This window comes from Pteronotus mesoamericanus, unplaced genomic scaffold (genome assembly GCF_021234165.1).
Source record: "Pteronotus mesoamericanus isolate MK-2021 breed Mesoamerican mustached bat unplaced genomic scaffold, CSHL_Meso_final scaffold_31, whole genome shotgun sequence".
In the NCBI taxonomy this organism is placed as follows: Eukaryota; Metazoa; Chordata; class Mammalia; order Chiroptera; family Mormoopidae; genus Pteronotus; species Pteronotus mesoamericanus.
The window spans coordinates 14,668,452-14,686,230 of record NW_026555312.1 but is presented as its reverse complement, the minus strand read 5'-3'; the positions used below and the strand labels follow the sequence as shown (position 1 = coordinate 14,686,230).

The window sequence follows — 17,779 nt, the reverse complement described above, 5'->3', positions numbered from 1 at the left end:
TTGGGGCTGGGTCACTGAAGGCTGGGGCCTTGCACACCCCGGCGGAGGCGATTATCCCGGCCTCGGCAGACACAGGCTCTGTGCTTCCTGCCTCCGGCACAGCAGCTGGGGCTTGGCGCCTCTGTTCTCAGCCTTGAGGGGCAGCCGTCGGCTGCTGGTTACTGCTGGCAGTCATCATGCGTTCCTTGGGGCATCTTGCTGCCCGACTTAAGAATTAAGATGCTTGTCTATTTTTGTTTGTAACAGTGTCCATCGCCCTGGCTTCACTTGTGTGTAGTAAGCAAGAAAGAACAAGCACATTCTTTTCACTGGGTTTTCTCTCTCTGGTTTTGAATCCCATTTCTTTCTTTCTGTTCTTATTGGGGGAGAAGAAAGCAATTTCTGATGGCTGTTACCCTGAGACATGGTGCCATGTTTCAGAGTGCCATTTCTCTCTTTATGTTTTAGGAGTGACAATTCCCTGGCTAAATATTGGCATGGTCTTTTCTACCTCATGCTGGTCTCGAGACCAAAATCACCTTCCCTACATTGACTACTTACACACTGGTGCTGACTGCATTTGGTGAGTGTGATGGCCCCGGGACACTGGGGCGGGGCAGGCGGGGCGGGGAGCTGGCCTCACAGCATCTCACAGGGGCTGGCCGCTTTGGGAACTTGCTTTTCCGAGGGTGTCCTGGAGTACCCTGTCACAGCCTCCCAGCGTGGGATTTCCTGCTTCCATTGGTGGGATTGGAGGTGGTGGAGAATATTTTAATTTGCTCTGATGATGAGCATCTTTTCATGTGCTTATACGCTGTTTATGCTTGTGTGTGTGTGTGTGTGTGTGTGTGTGTTTATCTCTTATATTTAATTTTTCTTCTAGCGTATTATTTTTTGTTGTTGATTTCCAAGCCTTTGTTTCGTATTAGGGATGAGAAACAGTAGGAGTATCACAGTGTGACCGGTGGCAGTGACCATGTCATCAGCCTTCCCTCTCTCTGTGGCCTCGTGAGTTGCCATTTTCAGTGCCTCTATGGCGGTGTCTCCCAGCCCCTCGGAAGGTTGCGGGACAGTAGGTTTTATGGGAAATGCAGTTCTTGTCGTGTCCAGCAGCACGTATTGTCTCCTGCGCACACGTCTGTCTGTTTCGTGGGGAGCATTCTGCTTCAGTGCCCACCTGTGGGCCTGTCACCTCTAACGGGGCCTGGCCTGTGGCTGGTTCTTTGCTTCCTTTGTTTATGGTGGCAGATGGGATATTACTGCAAATAATCAGATGTCTTGTCATCTGACAGTCTACTGGCTTCACATTCATTCCACACTGTGTTTATTGTCCTAATGGGGTGATTAGTCATTCTTTATTAAAATAAACAAAGTCTCAGAAGTCGCGCTGCGAGGAGCCACTGTCTGCAGCAGTCTCCCTCTGCCGCCCCCCTTTCCAGCCGCATCATGTGAGGTGGGGTTGGTGCTGAGGCCAGAGGACCTGCGTGGCCCCGATGGGAGCCTGTGTGCACAGCAAGGTGGTCGTCTGCGCCCTGTGGTTGGACTGGGAGTGGCTGCTGGCCTGTGGAGACGGAGCGGGACAGTGGCCGAGGGGCTGAGTATGTGCACAAAGCAAAGCTGAGAGAGGACAGCTGGTTGGTTCTGGTTCAGGGCAGAGCGGCTACTTGGACTTTGGGAGCATGTGTGGCCCCTCCATGTTCCCCGCGGAGAAGCTCCTGTGGCTGCGCTGGGTCTGGTGTGGGGTTCGTGGAGCCCCACCTGACCTGTGTTGGCGCAGCTGAGGACCCACAGAGCCTTGGCTTCTTCATCTGAAACTGGAGTGATAGGACCCGCGGCCGGCAGGGTGACAAGGTGAAACAATGGCTGAATTAGAGGTAGGGAGATGGAGCGTCTGTGGCTTTCTGAGGACTAATCCCTGCACCTCATGGACGGCGAATGAATAGGAGGCTGGGATGTGATCAGAGAACTTTATGGTTGTGGCTTTTCTTAAAGCATGTGATTTAGGTTAGAAACTCTGGGTTTAAATCACAAATCAGTAACGGAATATGTTGGCATTGAAATAACATAAGCATTATAAAAACCACTTCAGTGCGGCAGCTGAAACTAGGATTTGGCCTCCAAGCGAACGATTTCATCACAGACACCTCAGCGCAGCTGAGAGCAGGCGGCCTGCCCGCTGAGCCTGCGGGAAGGCGCAGGTTTGGAACTGGGCCTGAGGGCCCGACGAGCTGTCCAGAGTGACTAACGAAGCGCAGCATCATGACCGCATCAGAACTGCGGTCCCTGATCTTGCTGTCACTGGTGGTCGAAGGCTTCCTGTGCTGTGATGTCCCGAAGTCCTGTCAGGACTCTGGGAATAGAGGGTGGGCGTCGTCAGGGTGTCCGCTCTGCACGTGTCCTGCACAGCCGGCTGGCACCTGTGGGCAGGGGGACAGAGGGAGGGCCTCGAGGTGGCCTCACACACCAGCCTTACGCACACAGGCCGTCTGGCACCAGACTCCATGCGCTGTAGAGAACAGGTGTATCCCTGGTGAGCCCCTTGGCACATCAGCAGTAATTCCCCCGCTCCCCATGATTGAAGCAAGGTTCCAGATTTTTCTGTCAGTTAAGTTCTGTCTGCATGTTTACCCTTTCCCCACTGTCTTCCCCGTTGGCTCCTTAGTTCCAGCCAGGAGATCCTCATAGTCCTGAGCCTCATCCCACGGCCGCCTCCTCTGTCTGGCTCCCATCAGCCACTCAGTTTGCCTCACACAGGCCCGTGTGGGTTTGCTTGTCCTGTGTGTTTTACCAGCTGACACTGGGCTGGCTGCGTCCTGGAACATGAGGCTGCCTCGGTGGAGCGGGGCCTGGGTTCCCTGGGTGCACCCTACTCTCATTTCACAATTTCATAGCGGCTGCAACACCAGCTTGAGTGCTGGCTGGACTCCCTTTCCCAGCTTTATCTGTATTCCAGGAACTGAGGGGTTCTTTCACCTCTGCGGGTCACCCCAGCCCTGGGACCAGGAAGGCTGAGCTGAGCCAGGCCCTCACGACATGGCCTGGGCTGGAGGACCCAGGGAGCTGTGCATTCCAGCACCAAACCCTAGTTCCGCAGCACCTCCTGTTACAGAACAGTGTCAAATGCCAATGCAGTGATGAGACATGGCCTTGAAGCACTCACGAGAGGCTAATTGAGTCTGCAGATGTGTCTGGATCTGATTTGTGTTGGGTTTCAAACATCTGTTTCTGGTTGGAAGGCGTTTTGGCTCACATATAGGTCAGATCTGCGTAAAAGATGAGCGTGCGTTTGGGTCCTCTGGGCGGAAGGGGCCATGTTGCCCTGGGAGCGGGGTGGACTCGGGCCTGGGAACTGTGGTGCCAGTCACCGAGCAGGGGCGTCTCGCCCATCCCGGGACCGGGGCCCTCCTCCGCATTCGCCTCTCCCTCGCCACACCTGAGGCTGCTTTCCAGGCCTAGGTTCACTTATTTCTCCGAGGGAGGATGCAGGGGTGGGCCGAGCACATGCTCCCCAGGCACAGAGTCCTTGTCAAGTTTCTGCTTCTGCCTTGTCTCCTGACCACTCAGGTATTGCATTCCTGCTGAGGAGGAGAGCAAGCTCGAGGACGTGGTCCACACCCTGCTACAAGCCAACGGGACCCCCGGGCTGCAGATGCTGGAAAGCAACGTCATGGTACATGCAGCTCCTGCCGGGCACGGGAAGGGTCAGAGCTGTTTTACCCTCTTGGCTGACCTGCCTTTTGGAGGCAAAGAGAACAACTCAAAATGCTCTTGTTTCAGGGCTTGTTTATGCACAGAGATGGGGGTGTGCGGCGAGGTGGGGTCCTGATTTCTGGGTGGGGTCTGTTGGTGCCACCATTCCCGCCTGCTGGGCACCTGGATGACTGGACCACAAATCAGAAACGCTTGGCCTTAAGAGATGGGCACAAAGGCTTCCCGGCCGATTCTCAGGAAGTGGAGCTCCTGGGAGTCTTTCTGTCCTTGAGCTGGGTCCCTAGGCTTGAGCTCAGGCCACGGCTGGTGCCTACCTGGGTCTCCCGTATGCTGGGCTCCTGGTCTCGCTTGGAGAAACTGAGAAGCAGCCCCTCTGGGGGTGCAGGTTCAAAGGTCCCCAGGCTGTACCCCTGTGGCCTCTGGAGCCAGCCCAGTGGCCCTCTCAGATTTGGAAATTTGTCCCACCCCCACTCCTGGAAGTGCTGGGCCAGGGCGGAAGGCCTCCGGTGTGGGGTGAAGGGCTGCGTCCTCACAGCGGCCATGCCCCTGTGTGGCTCTGTTGGGCCACTACCAGTTTAGTTCTTCCTTCCTGTTGTTTCAGAAATTAGACATCTTTTTTAAAGGTGTAACAAAAAGCCTTCAATACCAAACCTAACTTGTCTTCTCATGAACAGGCCCCTTCTTAACTCCTGGCGCCCACCTGGAGGACAGTTGTGCATGGCAGCACGTCTGCTGCGGGGGGAGGCTGGTGCGTGGGGCCTTCGCAGAAGGGGCTCTGGCAGCAGCGCTGGGGCAGTGGGGGCGGGAGAGTGGCTGAATGCAGTCCTCAGGGAGTGTGTCTCAGCTCTGGCCTGCCTCCCCAGATCTCCCCGGAGGTGCTGTGCAAAGAGGGGATCAAGGTGCACAGGACCGTGCAGCAGAGTGGCCAGTTCGTCGTCTGCTTCCCAGGATCCTTTGTGTCCAAAGTGTGCTGCGGCTATAGCGTCTCTGAGACCGTGCACTTTGCCACCACCCAGTGGACAAGCATGGGCTTTGAGACGGCCAAGGTAGGCAGGCAAGCCCTCGGCACTGCCCGCTACAGAGGGTGTGCGTGCCTGCACACGCACAAACGCATACGTCACTGCACGTGCCCGTCCCTTTTTAGATGTGTTAGTTTCAGAAAATGCCTTTGAAACCTCTGGGGGGTATCTGAGAGGTTTTCTTAAGAAAGAAGATCTCTTAGGGGTTTATTTGTAGCAAGAAAGATTTTGAGTCCCATTGTGGACCCACTGTAACATTGGGCGGACTGGACTGATGGTACTTACAGTAGACACTTAAAATAGGTAGAAATTCTCTACCCGTTTTCAAGTTGTGGCCCCTGCCTTGTGGCTGGTGGCACAGCGATGGCTTTTCTTGGTGTCTGGTGCCTTTCTCACAGGCAAACAAGATCTTTGTACAGTTTTCAACTGCTTTGAAACCAAATTCAGATAGCATCCCCTGCCCGATAGAGAAAAACCTTGATAGTTGCCCAATAATGAAAATCTACTCCAAAGGGATGATGGTTTATTTCAGGAGATGAAGCGTCGCCATATAGCTAAGCCATTTTCCATGGAGAAGTTACTCTACCAGATTGCACAAGCGGAAGCGAAAAAGGAAAACGGCCCCACTCTCAGCACCATCTCGGCCCTTCTGGATGAGCTCAGGTAACGCAGACCTGGGGCCCTGCTGGGTGCGGGTGCAGCTGCCTGCTCAGAGCGGCAGGGACCGCCTGGTGGTTGGCCAGATGGGTGAACTTCTGTGTTTCTTTTTGTTTTTTTAATTTAAATTTCCCCTTCTGTCTTTGAGTTCAGTATTTGGAATCTTATTTCCTGGCGTGCTGATGCAAAAGGTTATCCCTCTGTGGTAATGACCAGGAGGCGGGCTCTGACACCCTAGCACCACTGATCCTAGCAGTGCATTGCCAGGGAAGAGATGGTGGCCGCAGCCTCATTTCTAGAGGTTGGGGGCAAGTACAGAGAGGCCCACGGAGCCCTGAGTCGGTTTCCTTGCCAACCTGTTTGTGATGTGTGTGTGACGCGTCACTGGGCAGCTCGCATCAGCTGCAGCGCGCCGGGCCTGAGGGCGGCCGCTGTCCCGAGTCGAGGCCCTCGCCCAGCTTCCATCCCTCAGTGGTCGAAGGAGCTCTCCTGCGGTTGATGCAGATGAGGGCGGAACCTGAAGAGAAGTGCGACTGTTTGCTTGGCTGCCTGTGTAACCCTCTTCTCTTTTCCCACCATGTTGCCTCGGGAGAGATTCGGTAGTGCTGACAGACAGCACATGGATTTCGACTCGTGCTGGTCCAACCTTTGATGACAATACCAGCAAATAGTTTGTTACACCCATTCTTGGTTCAGAACGAAGGGGCAGGGCCTCTTTAGGTAGCAGTGAGGGTGTTTGCCATGTGCCCCCAGTGTGCTGTGTTAGGCGCTCATGTTAACTAACCGCAGGCAGAGCCCAGTCATCCGAGGAGCCTTGGTAGTTGGGGGTTGCCTGACCTTTTGACTATAGAACACGGGTCCCCAGTTCGGGTCTTGGGCAAGTGAGCATGTATGTGTCTCGCTGTCCCCCCCGCTGACAGGACAGTGCCCATGGTTTGGGGGGTAGTTGGCTGGGGTGCGCATGCTCCCTGTGCTGGTGAGGGCGCCCGGACAGGCTGCTGCGCTCAGCCTCCTGAGGGCGGCTCTCGTGTTCTGTCTGGACAGGGATACGGAGCTGCGGCAGCGGAGGCAGCTGTTCGAGGCGGGCCTCCACTCCTCTGCCCGCTACGGCAGCCACGACAGCAACAGCACCGTGGCGGATGGGAAGAAAAAGCCTCGAAAGTGGCTGCAGTTGGAGACCTCAGAGAGGAGGTGTCAGATCTGCCAGCACTTGTGCTACCTGTCCATGGTGAGCCTCCTGCCCCCGCCCCTCGGCCCCCGCCCCGGAGAGACCGCTTTCCACTCCAGGAGGACGTGCTGCTGACCGTGGCCAGGTCCCTGACCCGCAGCGGTCAGGCGCCTCGCCCGCCAGGCCTGGGTCTCAGAGGCCGAGAGTGGGTGCTGAGTGCAGGGTGGGCTCTGCTCTGCCCGTCCTCCTCCCATGGGGTCTCTGCTCGCTTGCAGCTACATGTTTGTAGGACGTGGGCCTCCCTCACTGCCCCTGCCCTGTCACTTGGTGTCCCCTAGTGAGAATCTGAGCTGTCCCCACGCTACTGCCCAAGTTGATGTCGGGCCCCGTCTGACCTTGGCTCTTCCCCAGTTTCCATTTGGCTCTGAACCAATCTCATAGCCCCTCTGGACCCTGAAATCTGTCTTCAGTTAAAACAGGTTTCTCTTCAGCAACACTACTGTCCTGTCTGCAGCCTCCCAGTCTCTGCTCAGAGTGGGCTCCCTGAGCCACTCTCCCTCCTGCCTCTCCAGCTGCCCTTCTTTTGGGTTTGCTTCACAGCACCCTGAAGGGCTTCACACATCCCAGCCAGGCCCCTCGGGCTGCTGGGCTGCTGGCCTGCGATGATGTATGTCCTGCACTGCCCTGTCCCACCCCAGGCCAGGGGCCCCGGGTGAACCTGGGCGAGTGGGCAGCCGTGGGCAGCCAGGCTGGTGTGGCCCTCTGCTGCTCAGCTCACCGCCCCGCCGCCCCCCGGCAGCTGCCTTGTGGAGAAGATGGAACACACAGCCACTTCTAGTTGAGAAGGGTGCTTTTTATAACATCTAGGAGGCCAGAAAAGTCTAAGGGGAGAAACCGTTATATTATTTTGTTGGGGCTGCCATGGCAGATGCCACAGACGGGGGCTCAAACAGTGACATGTAGCGTCATCAGTGCCAGAGGCTGGAAGTCCAAGGTCGAGGTTGGGGCCCCTGAGGCGCCTCTGCCCCTTGGCTCCTAGATGCCGCCTTTTCCCGGTGTCCTCACCTGGTCTTCCCTCTGCGTGTCTCTGTCCTGACCTCTTCTTACAAGGATAAGTCATGTTGGACTAGAGACTCCACACGTATGCCCTCATTTTACCTTAATCAGCTCTTTCAAGGCCCCATCTACAGATAGTCGCAGTCTGCCTATGAATTGGGGGTGGTAGTGGATGTGATTCAGTCTATAACAACCACTCATCGTCTGTTTAGTCTTTCTTTGCCCAAGTACTTTTTAAAAGATATAATTGAGAACCATGTAGTCTTTTAAAAGAGAGTCGTAAGCATTTCTCCAGATTTGTAAATGTCACTCATGAAGGCCGCGTAGTTGTTCGTCCCTCTTGCTCCAACATGCATTATTCCCATGGGAAATGATAATTGTGTTAGTCCCGTGAGTGTGAGTGGCCCCGCTGTGACCCCTGTGGGTGGCACTGGCCCATCCCCCCGGGCTCTGAGCAAGGCACCGCGTGGGCTCGTTTGCAGGCTGTCTCTCAGAAAGCTGTGCCCTGAGAGCTGTCACCAGGCATTTCTTACCAGCCTGCATGCTATTGTGTAAGACACATAATCCTAAACTCACGGGTAAAAACCGAGGTTTCATTTATATTTACAATTTTCACTGGTTGGAGTCCTAACAAGTTTGGTCGTTTGTGTTTACTATGTTTCACATTTTTGTCTGTCCCTGTCTCTAGCCTCCAGTGTCTTTAAAAGGGGACTTGTTTCTGTCAGTGTGTCATTTCCTTATTTCTTCAGCTTGTGTCCTTGTCTTTGCTTAGAAACACTGAAGACAGGAATCGTAGGTCTTTCCCCTAAATCTTTAGGTAAAGGCCGGTGAACCTCTTGCATCATGTGGCTTAAGGAAGCATTTCCTTTTTTAAAAAAATTTTAAACAAGAATAAGAACAGGAGACGTCAGGGTGGGACTGAGAACTCCCACAAAGCAGGCAGCTGTCCTTCCTCCCTGCCCCTCAGTCCAGGTCCGTGGCGGCTCAGGCCTGTCCATGGGCCGCCCACGCACGCTCCGTGCGGCCTTGGGGCCAGGCGTGTGCTTGTACACGGCCACTGGAGGCTCCTGGGGTTACTGGCAGGAGGGGCCTGTCTGGATGGCAGAGGAGTTTGGACAAAGGCGCGCATCCGCAGTGGAGCGTGCAGAGAGCTTCCGCATTACCAGCTGCACTGCCTGAGCTGCTGGGGTGTCTTGGGCGTGTTCCCCGCATGCCTGCTCCAGATCCATTGCGACACCTACTGTGCCAGGGTAGCTTTTGAACAAGTCTCAGAACTGAAGAGCTTATAAACAAGCATCAGTATTGCATCCCACTTTCACCAACCTAATGGCACTTAGACATTTTCACAGAAAGTGCTGCCAAAATCTGGAGGGGTCTCGAGGCCACCCATAGGTGCCACTTGGAGATAGTTGTTACTCGTTTCCTAGGTGAAGAGCTTGTTCCAGGTGATTTTATTTTCATTGTTTCAGTGGTTTGGAGTTATGGACACTCTTTAGCTTGGGTAACAGACATCAAGGACAGGCCTTTGCTGATTGTCCTGGGACCTCTTCCCCCCTCACTGCCCCTCCCGGCAACCCAACCCCCAGGCAGCAGGGTTTCGATCACCATTATAACCTCAGGAGTGCGTCTTCCTTGCAGGTCGTTCAGGAGAACGAAAACGTGGTGTTCTGCCTGGAGTGCGCACTGCGCCACGTGGAGAAGCAGAAGTCCTGTCGAGGACTGAAGTTGATGTACCGCTATGATGAGGTCAGTTCCCGGCCCTCGGGGAAGGGAGGCCCTGCCCCATGCAGCCTCTGCGGTCTGAGTGCCCAGGCAGCAAGGTGCTCTCCAGGGGATGGCCGTCGTGCCACCTGCCTTCGTTTTCTGTAGGGACAAGTGGGCCTTGTCCAGCCTTGACCCCGTGTGCAAGACCTAAGACCAAGTGCTGCAGCCTGGCTCCGGGTGCTTTTGGCCAGACAAGAGCCTGGCCTGTGGGGAAGGAGCTGTGTGCTCCAAGGTGGGAAATGGCGAAGCTCAGTCTGACCTGGAGAAGCCTGGGTACTTTCCCAGACTTGGTTTCATTCCGACTTTCTCCTTTTGTTTACTGTGACTTTGTCAGTGAGCGCTGCCTGCACACGCTCCGTTTGCAGGGCTGCAGCTGCGTCCTCCCGAGCCCTGACAGCATCTCAGGCAGCATTCCTGGGCACCAGGGCCTCCGTTTATAAGGGATTTGCTGTCAGGATCGGGTGCTGGTGTCCCCAGGGCCATGCTGTCTGCCTAGGCTGAGGAAATGGCGGGGGCTGTGCTGTTACTTACAGCCAGGGCCCAGGGACAGGGGGCTCCCTGTGCACGTCCATCACAGGACAGGCCCAGACTGAAGGTGACTGTTCCCCGCCCTGATGGGGGGAGGAAGAGGGCTTCTCCTTCCTTCCCTCTGGGCTACGAGCTGTCTGGACGTGGGGTAGGCTGAGTACTCAGCTGTGGCTGCTTCCAGAGCCTCAAAACCAAGTCTGCCCGGTCGTTGTGTTCTCCAGTGGGGACAGGGCCAGAGGAGCCTTCCTGGCAGTAGCCCCATGTAGTCTCAGACATGAAGTAATGGGTCAGTCCAGTCCCTTTCCTAAGCTGACCACGTGTGTGAACTTCACTGGAGTGTGCAGCTAGCAGGGCTTGGAAGGGAATTTCTGCCCTGAAATTCTGTTGTAGAACTGTTGGTTTTGGTGAGGAGAAAGTCTTTGGTCTGCCTTCACACCCTGTGCACGCTGGTTGTGATACCTGACCTGACGCCCATGTCCTCACACATGAAATGGCCGTTAGAACCCGCAGCGCTCGGCCAGGGTGGGGTGCAGGGGCAGGTGCATGCGGTGCGTTGGCAGAGTTGACACCTTCGGTCTCCTCATGGAAAAGCTGGAAACAGTAGCCTCGCATCTTTTATCTTTTCAGGAATTATTACCTCGTTACAAGTCGAGACCTTCCAAGCACATAACAAGCGCCTGGCTGGCCTGGAGGCCAGGTGCTACGTTCTAAGCAGGGCCATGTAGCAAAGTCATGGCACATGAGGCTGGGGCAGGTCCTGAAGCTCCCTCAGGCTCCACACCTGGCAGGGAGTCGCACCCAGCAGGGGCGAGGCGCTCCGCCCTCACCCAAGGGCCTCAGCTAAAACGGGGAACCTTTCTCTCACATTCAGCATCCAGTTGTGTATTCTCATTGGTCTCCACTTCCGAGTAAATCCCAGGTCCAGCCAGCTCTCACCATTGCCAGTGCTTCTGCCCTCATTTAAGGAGCTGCCACGTCATCTCAGGGACAGGTCCTGTACTCGGCCTCAGAAACAGGCTCCCGCTGAGGCCCTTCCTGTGCCACTCGGTTCCTGTGCCTCCACAGCCCGTCTGCCTCCCCTGTGGAGGAGCCGAGGATGAGCAGCGGGCACTGCAGGAAACGCCCGGGCAGTGAGGCTCTGGCCTCCTGGAGCCACGGGCTGTGGGGCCCTCTGCCTTCCAGATGTAAATGGCAGCTTCCTGAAATAGAGAGGCCCTGCCCCACAGAGGGCTCCTGTCACTTCCTGACTGACCCAGAGCCCTCCTCGGGGACCCCCTCTCAGACTGCCATGGGGACCGTGTCACCGGTCCTGGCGGGACCACTGCTGCACGTGCAGCAGCCTGAGGCTCTTCCACAGACCCTTGCCTGCCATCTTCTGGAGTGCGGTCCTTGTCACTATAGTGTCTATGGTGGCTGCAAACAGTTGTGCAGGGCACGAGTGCCGCCACAGGCGCCACCCCGAGCCTCCCTCGTGCTCAGCCACAAGATCCCAGGAGGCCAGTCCGGTGGAAGGTGACGGCATCCAGCCAGGACACCCCAGGCAGGACTCTGCGGGGCGGGGGGGTGCATATGCGGGAGCTCCAGCCGTGGGTCAGATTTGGTACAAGGCTTTGGCTAAGTTGTTAGATTGGAAAGTTGAAAGTAGATCTCCGCATCTTTGTTATTGTTTTTTCAAGAGCATGTTCAGCAAAGGTGGCAACCACTTTGCCCTCCCCCCTTCACTTTAACAGCAAATGTCAGAACACAGTTAAAAATAACCCCCTCGTGTCTGAGTAAGAACGGCTCTCTGGTGATTGGCAGAGTGCAGCCAGCGGCAGTCATTTTGAAGCTCTGCAAGATGTGGGTCTGTTTGCGCCTCTCACCGGTTTTGTAGCCAGGTGTTCTGATGCGACCACACTCCTAGAAGCAGAACCACGTATATAGGTCTGTCAGTCTGAAGCTTAGCTGCCAGCATTCAGAAGCCTCCTGCTTTGCCAGTGGCCTGGTTTATTTTAGTAAATGAAAGCCTGCCAGTCCATTCTGGGAGTTGAACTGTGCTTCATTTTAAATTGAGGAATTTCTAGCTCTGGTTTGGATTTCAGAAATGGCTTTGAGAGCGTCGCACACTCTTGTCGTGAGCCCTTCAGTGCCCAGCAAACCAACCTCCCATGTCCGGGCCCTTGGGTCACACAGGTGAGGGTAGAATGTCCCCTTCTGACTGCACAGTGTGGTCTTCCTCATGCTGTTGAGGTGGTCTTAGTCACATGTAACTGGGTTTTAGAGAAGCTCATGTATTTATTCCTTACTAGCATGTTTATTGTTAAGTGTTGAAGCACTTAACAGTAGCCACAGAGATCGTATTTTACAGAGGTACAGTCCTGCCCCTTCCCCGGGCATCTTTAACTTTCTTTTCAGATGCCTTTGACACCTTTCAGTTCTGTATGACGCGAGCCTCCTGTTGCTCTGTTTCCAGCAGGCCTGGGACTTGGGTGGCCCTCGGGTGTCTCCCACCGCCGCCCCATATCCACGTGGTTCCCTCCGTCCTTGGCCCGGGGCAGGTTCCATGAAGTGTATATATCAGAGCACATGTGATTTTGATGTTTTCTGGGGTTTCTTTAAAAAAACTGGAAGATTATGAGTTATGTCAGAGTTACAAATATATTTTTGATACCAACAGATAGTTCTCTTGTGTGAACTGTAAGAATGCGTGTTTTGTCTGCCATCGTTGTGCTCCCTTCATACAGGAGGGAGTAATGGAAATACTTCTAGACGAGTGTTCACATTTATTTGTGAGACCAAGTGAAATAGGCTTGAGTGTCAGCCTGGGATGGCGTTGAGAGGACCTGAGGCCTCAAGCCCACGGGCCTTTTTTCTCCTAAATGCTATGGAGGTGGTGGTGGCCACTCACAGAGGCTCCTAGTGGTCAGCCTGCTGGTGTGTCTAGCCATGTTTGTCTCATGCATGCATGTGCACCTGGCTACAAGGTGAGGGGATCTGTATCTCAGGTGAATGAACAGACCCAGGTTGGGATGCAGCTCTTAGGAAACACAGAGTTAACTGTAGTCAGTCAGAGGACTCCGAGTATTTCAGGGCTTTAGCATATTAGTTGGTATAAACCTTGCAGCCACCAGGAGGTGCTATTAGGCTTTGTGATTTGGATGAAGAACTGGAGATTAGGAGATTGTGAAGAGGCAGGCTCTCCATGCACCTCGCCCTGCGCCATGCTGGCTGTCAGGTGAGAGATGGCAGTGGTTTGTCCCTAAGAAGGAGGAAAGCATTTTATTGTAGGTGCCCTGTTAGGGGGCCGCATCCTCATGAAGTGTTTTCCTAACTTGTTCTCAAGCCTGCTGCATCTCGGATTCTGTCAAGGAGATGTCCAAAGTCCATCCCAGTGCTCCTGAAAAACGCTCCTTGGGCAGCACTCAGAAGTCTCCATTTTGCTGTGGTCTTTTGAGGGTGACTGGTAGCCCTGCCCGGCTGACCAGCGCTGTCCTCAGAGGTCTCTGGGGTGGTTTTGGGGATGGTGCTCTTCTCTGGTTTGTTAATTCTTTGTCATCCTTTCCTCCCGAAACAGGAACAAATTATCAGTCTGGTCAATCAGATCTGTGGCAAAGTATCTGGTAAGAATGGCAGCATTGAGAACTGTCTCAGTAAACCTACACCAAAAAGGGGGCCCCGCAAGAGAGCGACGGTGGACGTGCCGCCCTCCCGGCTCTCATCCTCCAGCTCCTCCAGAAGCGCTGCGAGCTCGTCGTGAGGCTGCCAACACCGCGGTCGACTGAGATCTATTTTTTTGTAATTATTATATTCTAGTTTGGAGTACTTGCTGTAGGATACAAGCTGTCTTTGCACTAGCTCTAAAGAAGATTTTCTTCTGGTTTTAGAGAACTAATTTTGTTTTAGCATTAAACTGTTGAACTTTTTTTTGTACTTAGAATACCTAGATACTGCAGTCAGATTTTTGAAACTGCCGTATATTCACTGTTTTAAAACCCTTGAGGGGCTGTATTAATTTGTATCGCCCCTGTGGCTGACAAAAGCCTTTTTGTTTGATTTTTCTTTGTAACTGTTGGGGAAAAAAGGCTTTTTAACCCATTTTTTGAAGAGGGTGAAGTTTGGAGAACAAATTTTAAAATCATCAGTCATGGGAGCAGATTTTTCTAGAGAGGAAAAGGGAGACACACACACACACACACACACACACACACACACACACACACACACACACACACACACACGAAACTTGAAAAGAAATGGCTTTACTTTGGCTGTCTTTTCTTCTGTCATGTGCAAGATGAGTTTGTAATTTTCTAAACCGGAGAACCCCCATTTTGTTTCTTCGGGCGGTTGTGGCAGCTGAAGGCGGACGTTGTTTCCTAACCATAGGCAAAGTGAGGAGGTTTGAGTGACGAGGTTCTCTTTACCAGCACATCACTATGCATCTGTTTAAGGACAAAGGAGAAGAGAGAGAAGAAAAAGCCTGCCTGCCTTGGAGGGGTCACGTGCGGAAACCTGTGCCTGATTTCATTAGGAAATCCATTCTGTTATTTTTTGGTGCTGTTGGCTACTTTATCAAAAAACCCTTCAATAGCATCCTTAAGGGAAAAAAAAAAAAGGAAAAAAAGTGATTGAAGCCGTTAAGTGCTTCTTTGTCATAGACGTGCAATCTTTCTAACATTCCATCTTCACCTCACTGCTTGTTGTTTCACACCTTCACAAGTCAGCATTAATCTCTTTTTAAATTTGTTTCGTTTATGATCACATTTAGAGCCACTAGGTCTGCAGTTCTTTTTGAATGTGAAAATGCATTTGCGCTCATCTTGTCTATTTTTTCTCTTCATGTTGTAACAAAAAGATAGAAAAAGAAAAAAAAAAAAAAGCCCATCCTTTTGTACATATGCCTGTAAATTGTTTTAAATACTTGAGCCTTTTTCTCAGTGGGGGTGGGGAGGGGGGTGAGAAGACAAGATGAAGAAAAGCCTTACATTTCAGTTTCTTCATCGGTTGGATTGGATGCTTACAGGGTTTTTCTTGTAACATTTATAAGTGCTGCTTACATCACTGAACAACGACAAAAAAATAATAATGGAGTAGCTGTTGCCCTTCTCCGGTTGTGTGTACAGTATGTGTGGAATAAAGAAGGGAAACTGTTTTCACAAGCTGTTCTTTGTTTCATAATTGGATTCATCGACCCCGTAGCTACCCATATTGCACTGAGCTTGCCAGTGGGACTGTCAGGAACGTCCTGTGATCCACTTTGTTGGTTGTTGTTGCAGAAGACTGAACTGTTTTGGAATATTTAACAATGACATAAACAGAGTCAAGTGTTTTCCAATGTGGTTGTCCGGTTTTTATGGCCTTGCTGTGTACTTTCCCTCTTTTTGACAGTAAACTTCTGCCTATGGCTTACAGTTTGACATTTAATTTATTAGCGCTGCTCTGCACTCCTCCCTTGGGAGGGAAGACTTCATGTTGTTTATTGCCAGTTTTTGTTTACTTTTCAGGTTTGTACTACAAGGTTTAATAATAAAAACAAAGTTTTTTGGATATCTGTCTGTGGAAGATGAGTGAATGAAATGAGCAATTTCTTTTCCGGTAATTGGACAGAGGGTGAGAAGCCCCCCTCCCCCATCCCAGCCAGGGAGCTGCACAAACACATTTTGATCTTGCTCACTTTCCATCTGCTGGTGCTGGCCTGAATCCCCTTCGAGCAAAACCAAATGCCTGCTTTTGCCCTCTTATTTTCTGTGGGGCCCACTGGGAACCAGCTAGTGGCCCTTCCTCCAGAGCGGAGGGAGAGTCTCCTCCCCCCAGGGGCTGGCCTGTGAGGTGTGGTGAAAGGAAAAAACCCTCTGTGGGACCTGTTTCTTGTCAGGGGTAAGAATGGCGTATTGATTTGCTTATGTTCCTTTCTCTTCCTTTGGGCCCAGGCACGTGTTCCAGAATTAGTTAAAGTAGGAGTTACTCGAACTGTTTGTTAATAATTTTCTAACAATCAGATGAGAACCCAAGTTTTATTAGAGCTGAATTTGTTTACAGTTCTATTTTAAAGGGAACAGAATTCCATTTGTGAAGGGCTTTTTTCTTCAGCGATGAGCCAGTGTGGAGACTATACTTCGAGGCCCAGCCTTGCCCCATGCAGGGAGGCGGGGAGGGGTGAGAGGACAAGCTGAAGCAAAGCCTTGGCCGTGGTGGGCCGAGTTGCCCTCCTGCATGCTAAAGCCTGAAGAGTGTGTGTGTTTAGATGTCTTTCTGAACAAACTGCCCGTGCACTCTCTTAGTTTGAAGTCCTCAAACTTTATTAGCTCTTCCTTCAGTCTGTTTCTCCCAAATTACTGGCAAATGTGTGAAAATTAAGAGCCTCCATGAAACAACCTGCCTTCACTGAGGGATTCTGCGTATGGCTGAGTCTTCCTGCAAAGGTGCCCAGAGAATGCGATGCCCGGGTTTAGGAGTCACTGTCGTCGGTGTGTAAGGTGACAAGGGCAGTGTCCACCTCAACTCCCTCCTCGTCAGACTGAACGACGGGGGACTCTCCGCCTTCACTGGGGTCCTGGGTGGCTGGATCAGTGCAGGTGGAGTATGAGGAAGGTGACTGGGCTTGCAGTTCAGAGGGATTTGCAACCTGAAGAGTAATTTCATTCTGACCAGTACTTAATTCAGGCCCTGGAAAACAGGAGAAAAACTGTGATAACAGTATTCCAGTTTAAAATTGCCACTGGAGATGGTAGTTTGACAGGTAAAAAGGGTGTCAGGGTTTTGCTGTGGTGAGCTGGGGGCTGCAGAACTGGGCTGCCCAGGACAACACAGGATCGGTCCTGGAACAGGCTAAGCTGGGGGTGCCAGGGCAGCCAGGGCCCTGAGCTGATCCTCCTGCCCCGTGTGACAGACGCTCCTGCACCCCTCCTGCAATGTCCAGGGAAACCCTGCACTGATGGCCCAAGGGCACATCCTGCATTTCTTTGAGGAGCATCCCATGCGATCTTGATAACCTAGATTTACTTCTTTACATCCTTTGAGGTAATTCAGATAAATCAATGCTAAGAGAAAAACTCAGTATTTCTCCAATTTCACAGGGAGTAAGTTCTTAAAGGAATCAAAACCCTATGCAGCCCTGGCCAATGTGGCTCAGTGGATGGAGCGCCAGCTTGCAGACCGAAAGGTTAGTTCCCGGTCAGGGCACATGTCTGGGTGGCGGGCCAGGTCCCAGTCTGGGCACGTGCAAGTGGCAACCCAGTGAAGTATCTTTCACACATTGATGTTTCTCTCCCTCTCTTTCTCCCCCACTTCCTGTCTCAAAGAAATAAAGAAATGTTAAAAAAAAATTCCTGTGCAGATGATGGAGTCCCTGTTTCTAAATCTCTTGACTCTGGGAAAGGGGCCAGTATTCCTTCTCCCTTGCAGTGTCCCTGCCTTCTCGGGACAGCTCTGTTCTCACAGACCTGCCTGCTGTGGGGAAGACGACTGAGAAGATGAAAATGACACAAACTGGCAAGAACTCGAAGGGGCTTGCCTTTGAGGAAATGGGACCTGTGGTGGTGGCTATGCTGCCTAGAGGGGTCACGTGCTGCTGGAGGCCTGCGCTCTTTGCCTGTCCCTCGGTTGTATGGGGAAAAACTTCAGCACTTTCTTTGTAATGACCTTTATGTAAGAAGACCCACCTGGAAGGTCTGGTCTGAAATTCAAAATGAAGGGAGCCCAGGTACAGGTCTGGAGCCTTCAGTGAATGTTTACTGAAGGGATGTGACATTTTGGGAAAGCATTAAATGGAGGGAAGGTGCCCAAAGGGTTGCATCTAATTTTTAAAATGTAAGCCAAATGCTAAACACACCTTCACCTTGCCCACAGCAAAGATGAAATAAACATCTGCTTAATGAAGGGGGACGTTCAAAGGCAGCAAATACACACTCAGACGTCT

General features: G+C 52.6%; 2 protein-coding genes across 4 annotated transcripts in view; one reads left to right on the top strand and one right to left on the bottom strand.

Annotated features, from left to right (window-relative positions):
* Positions 1 to 14,799, top strand: part of JARID2 (jumonji and AT-rich interaction domain containing 2) — a 245,285-nt gene extending 230,486 nt beyond the window's left edge. For all 3 annotated transcript variants that reach the window (XM_054591874.1, XM_054591876.1, XM_054591875.1), the window contains 7 exons: positions 448 to 562; positions 3,544 to 3,649; positions 4,554 to 4,736; positions 5,242 to 5,372; positions 6,411 to 6,594; positions 9,229 to 9,336; positions 13,436 to 14,799. In XM_054591874.1, coding sequence (XP_054447849.1) covers positions 448 to 562; positions 3,544 to 3,649; positions 4,554 to 4,736; positions 5,242 to 5,372; positions 6,411 to 6,594; positions 9,229 to 9,336; positions 13,436 to 13,618 — 1,010 coding nt within the window. In that variant the 3' untranslated portion in view covers positions 13,619 to 14,799. The remainder of the gene's footprint in view (positions 1 to 447; positions 563 to 3,543; positions 3,650 to 4,553; positions 4,737 to 5,241; positions 5,373 to 6,410; positions 6,595 to 9,228; positions 9,337 to 13,435) is intronic.
* A 1,062-nt stretch (positions 14,800 to 15,861) lies between these two features.
* The window catches only part of DTNBP1 (dystrobrevin binding protein 1), a 145,901-nt gene continuing 143,983 nt past the window's right edge, over positions 15,862 to 17,779 (bottom strand). The window contains exon 10 of the mRNA XM_054591877.1: positions 15,862 to 16,527. Within this exon, the coding sequence (XP_054447852.1) occupies positions 16,310 to 16,527 (218 nt within the window). The 3' untranslated portion in view covers positions 15,862 to 16,309. The remainder of the gene's footprint in view (positions 16,528 to 17,779) is intronic.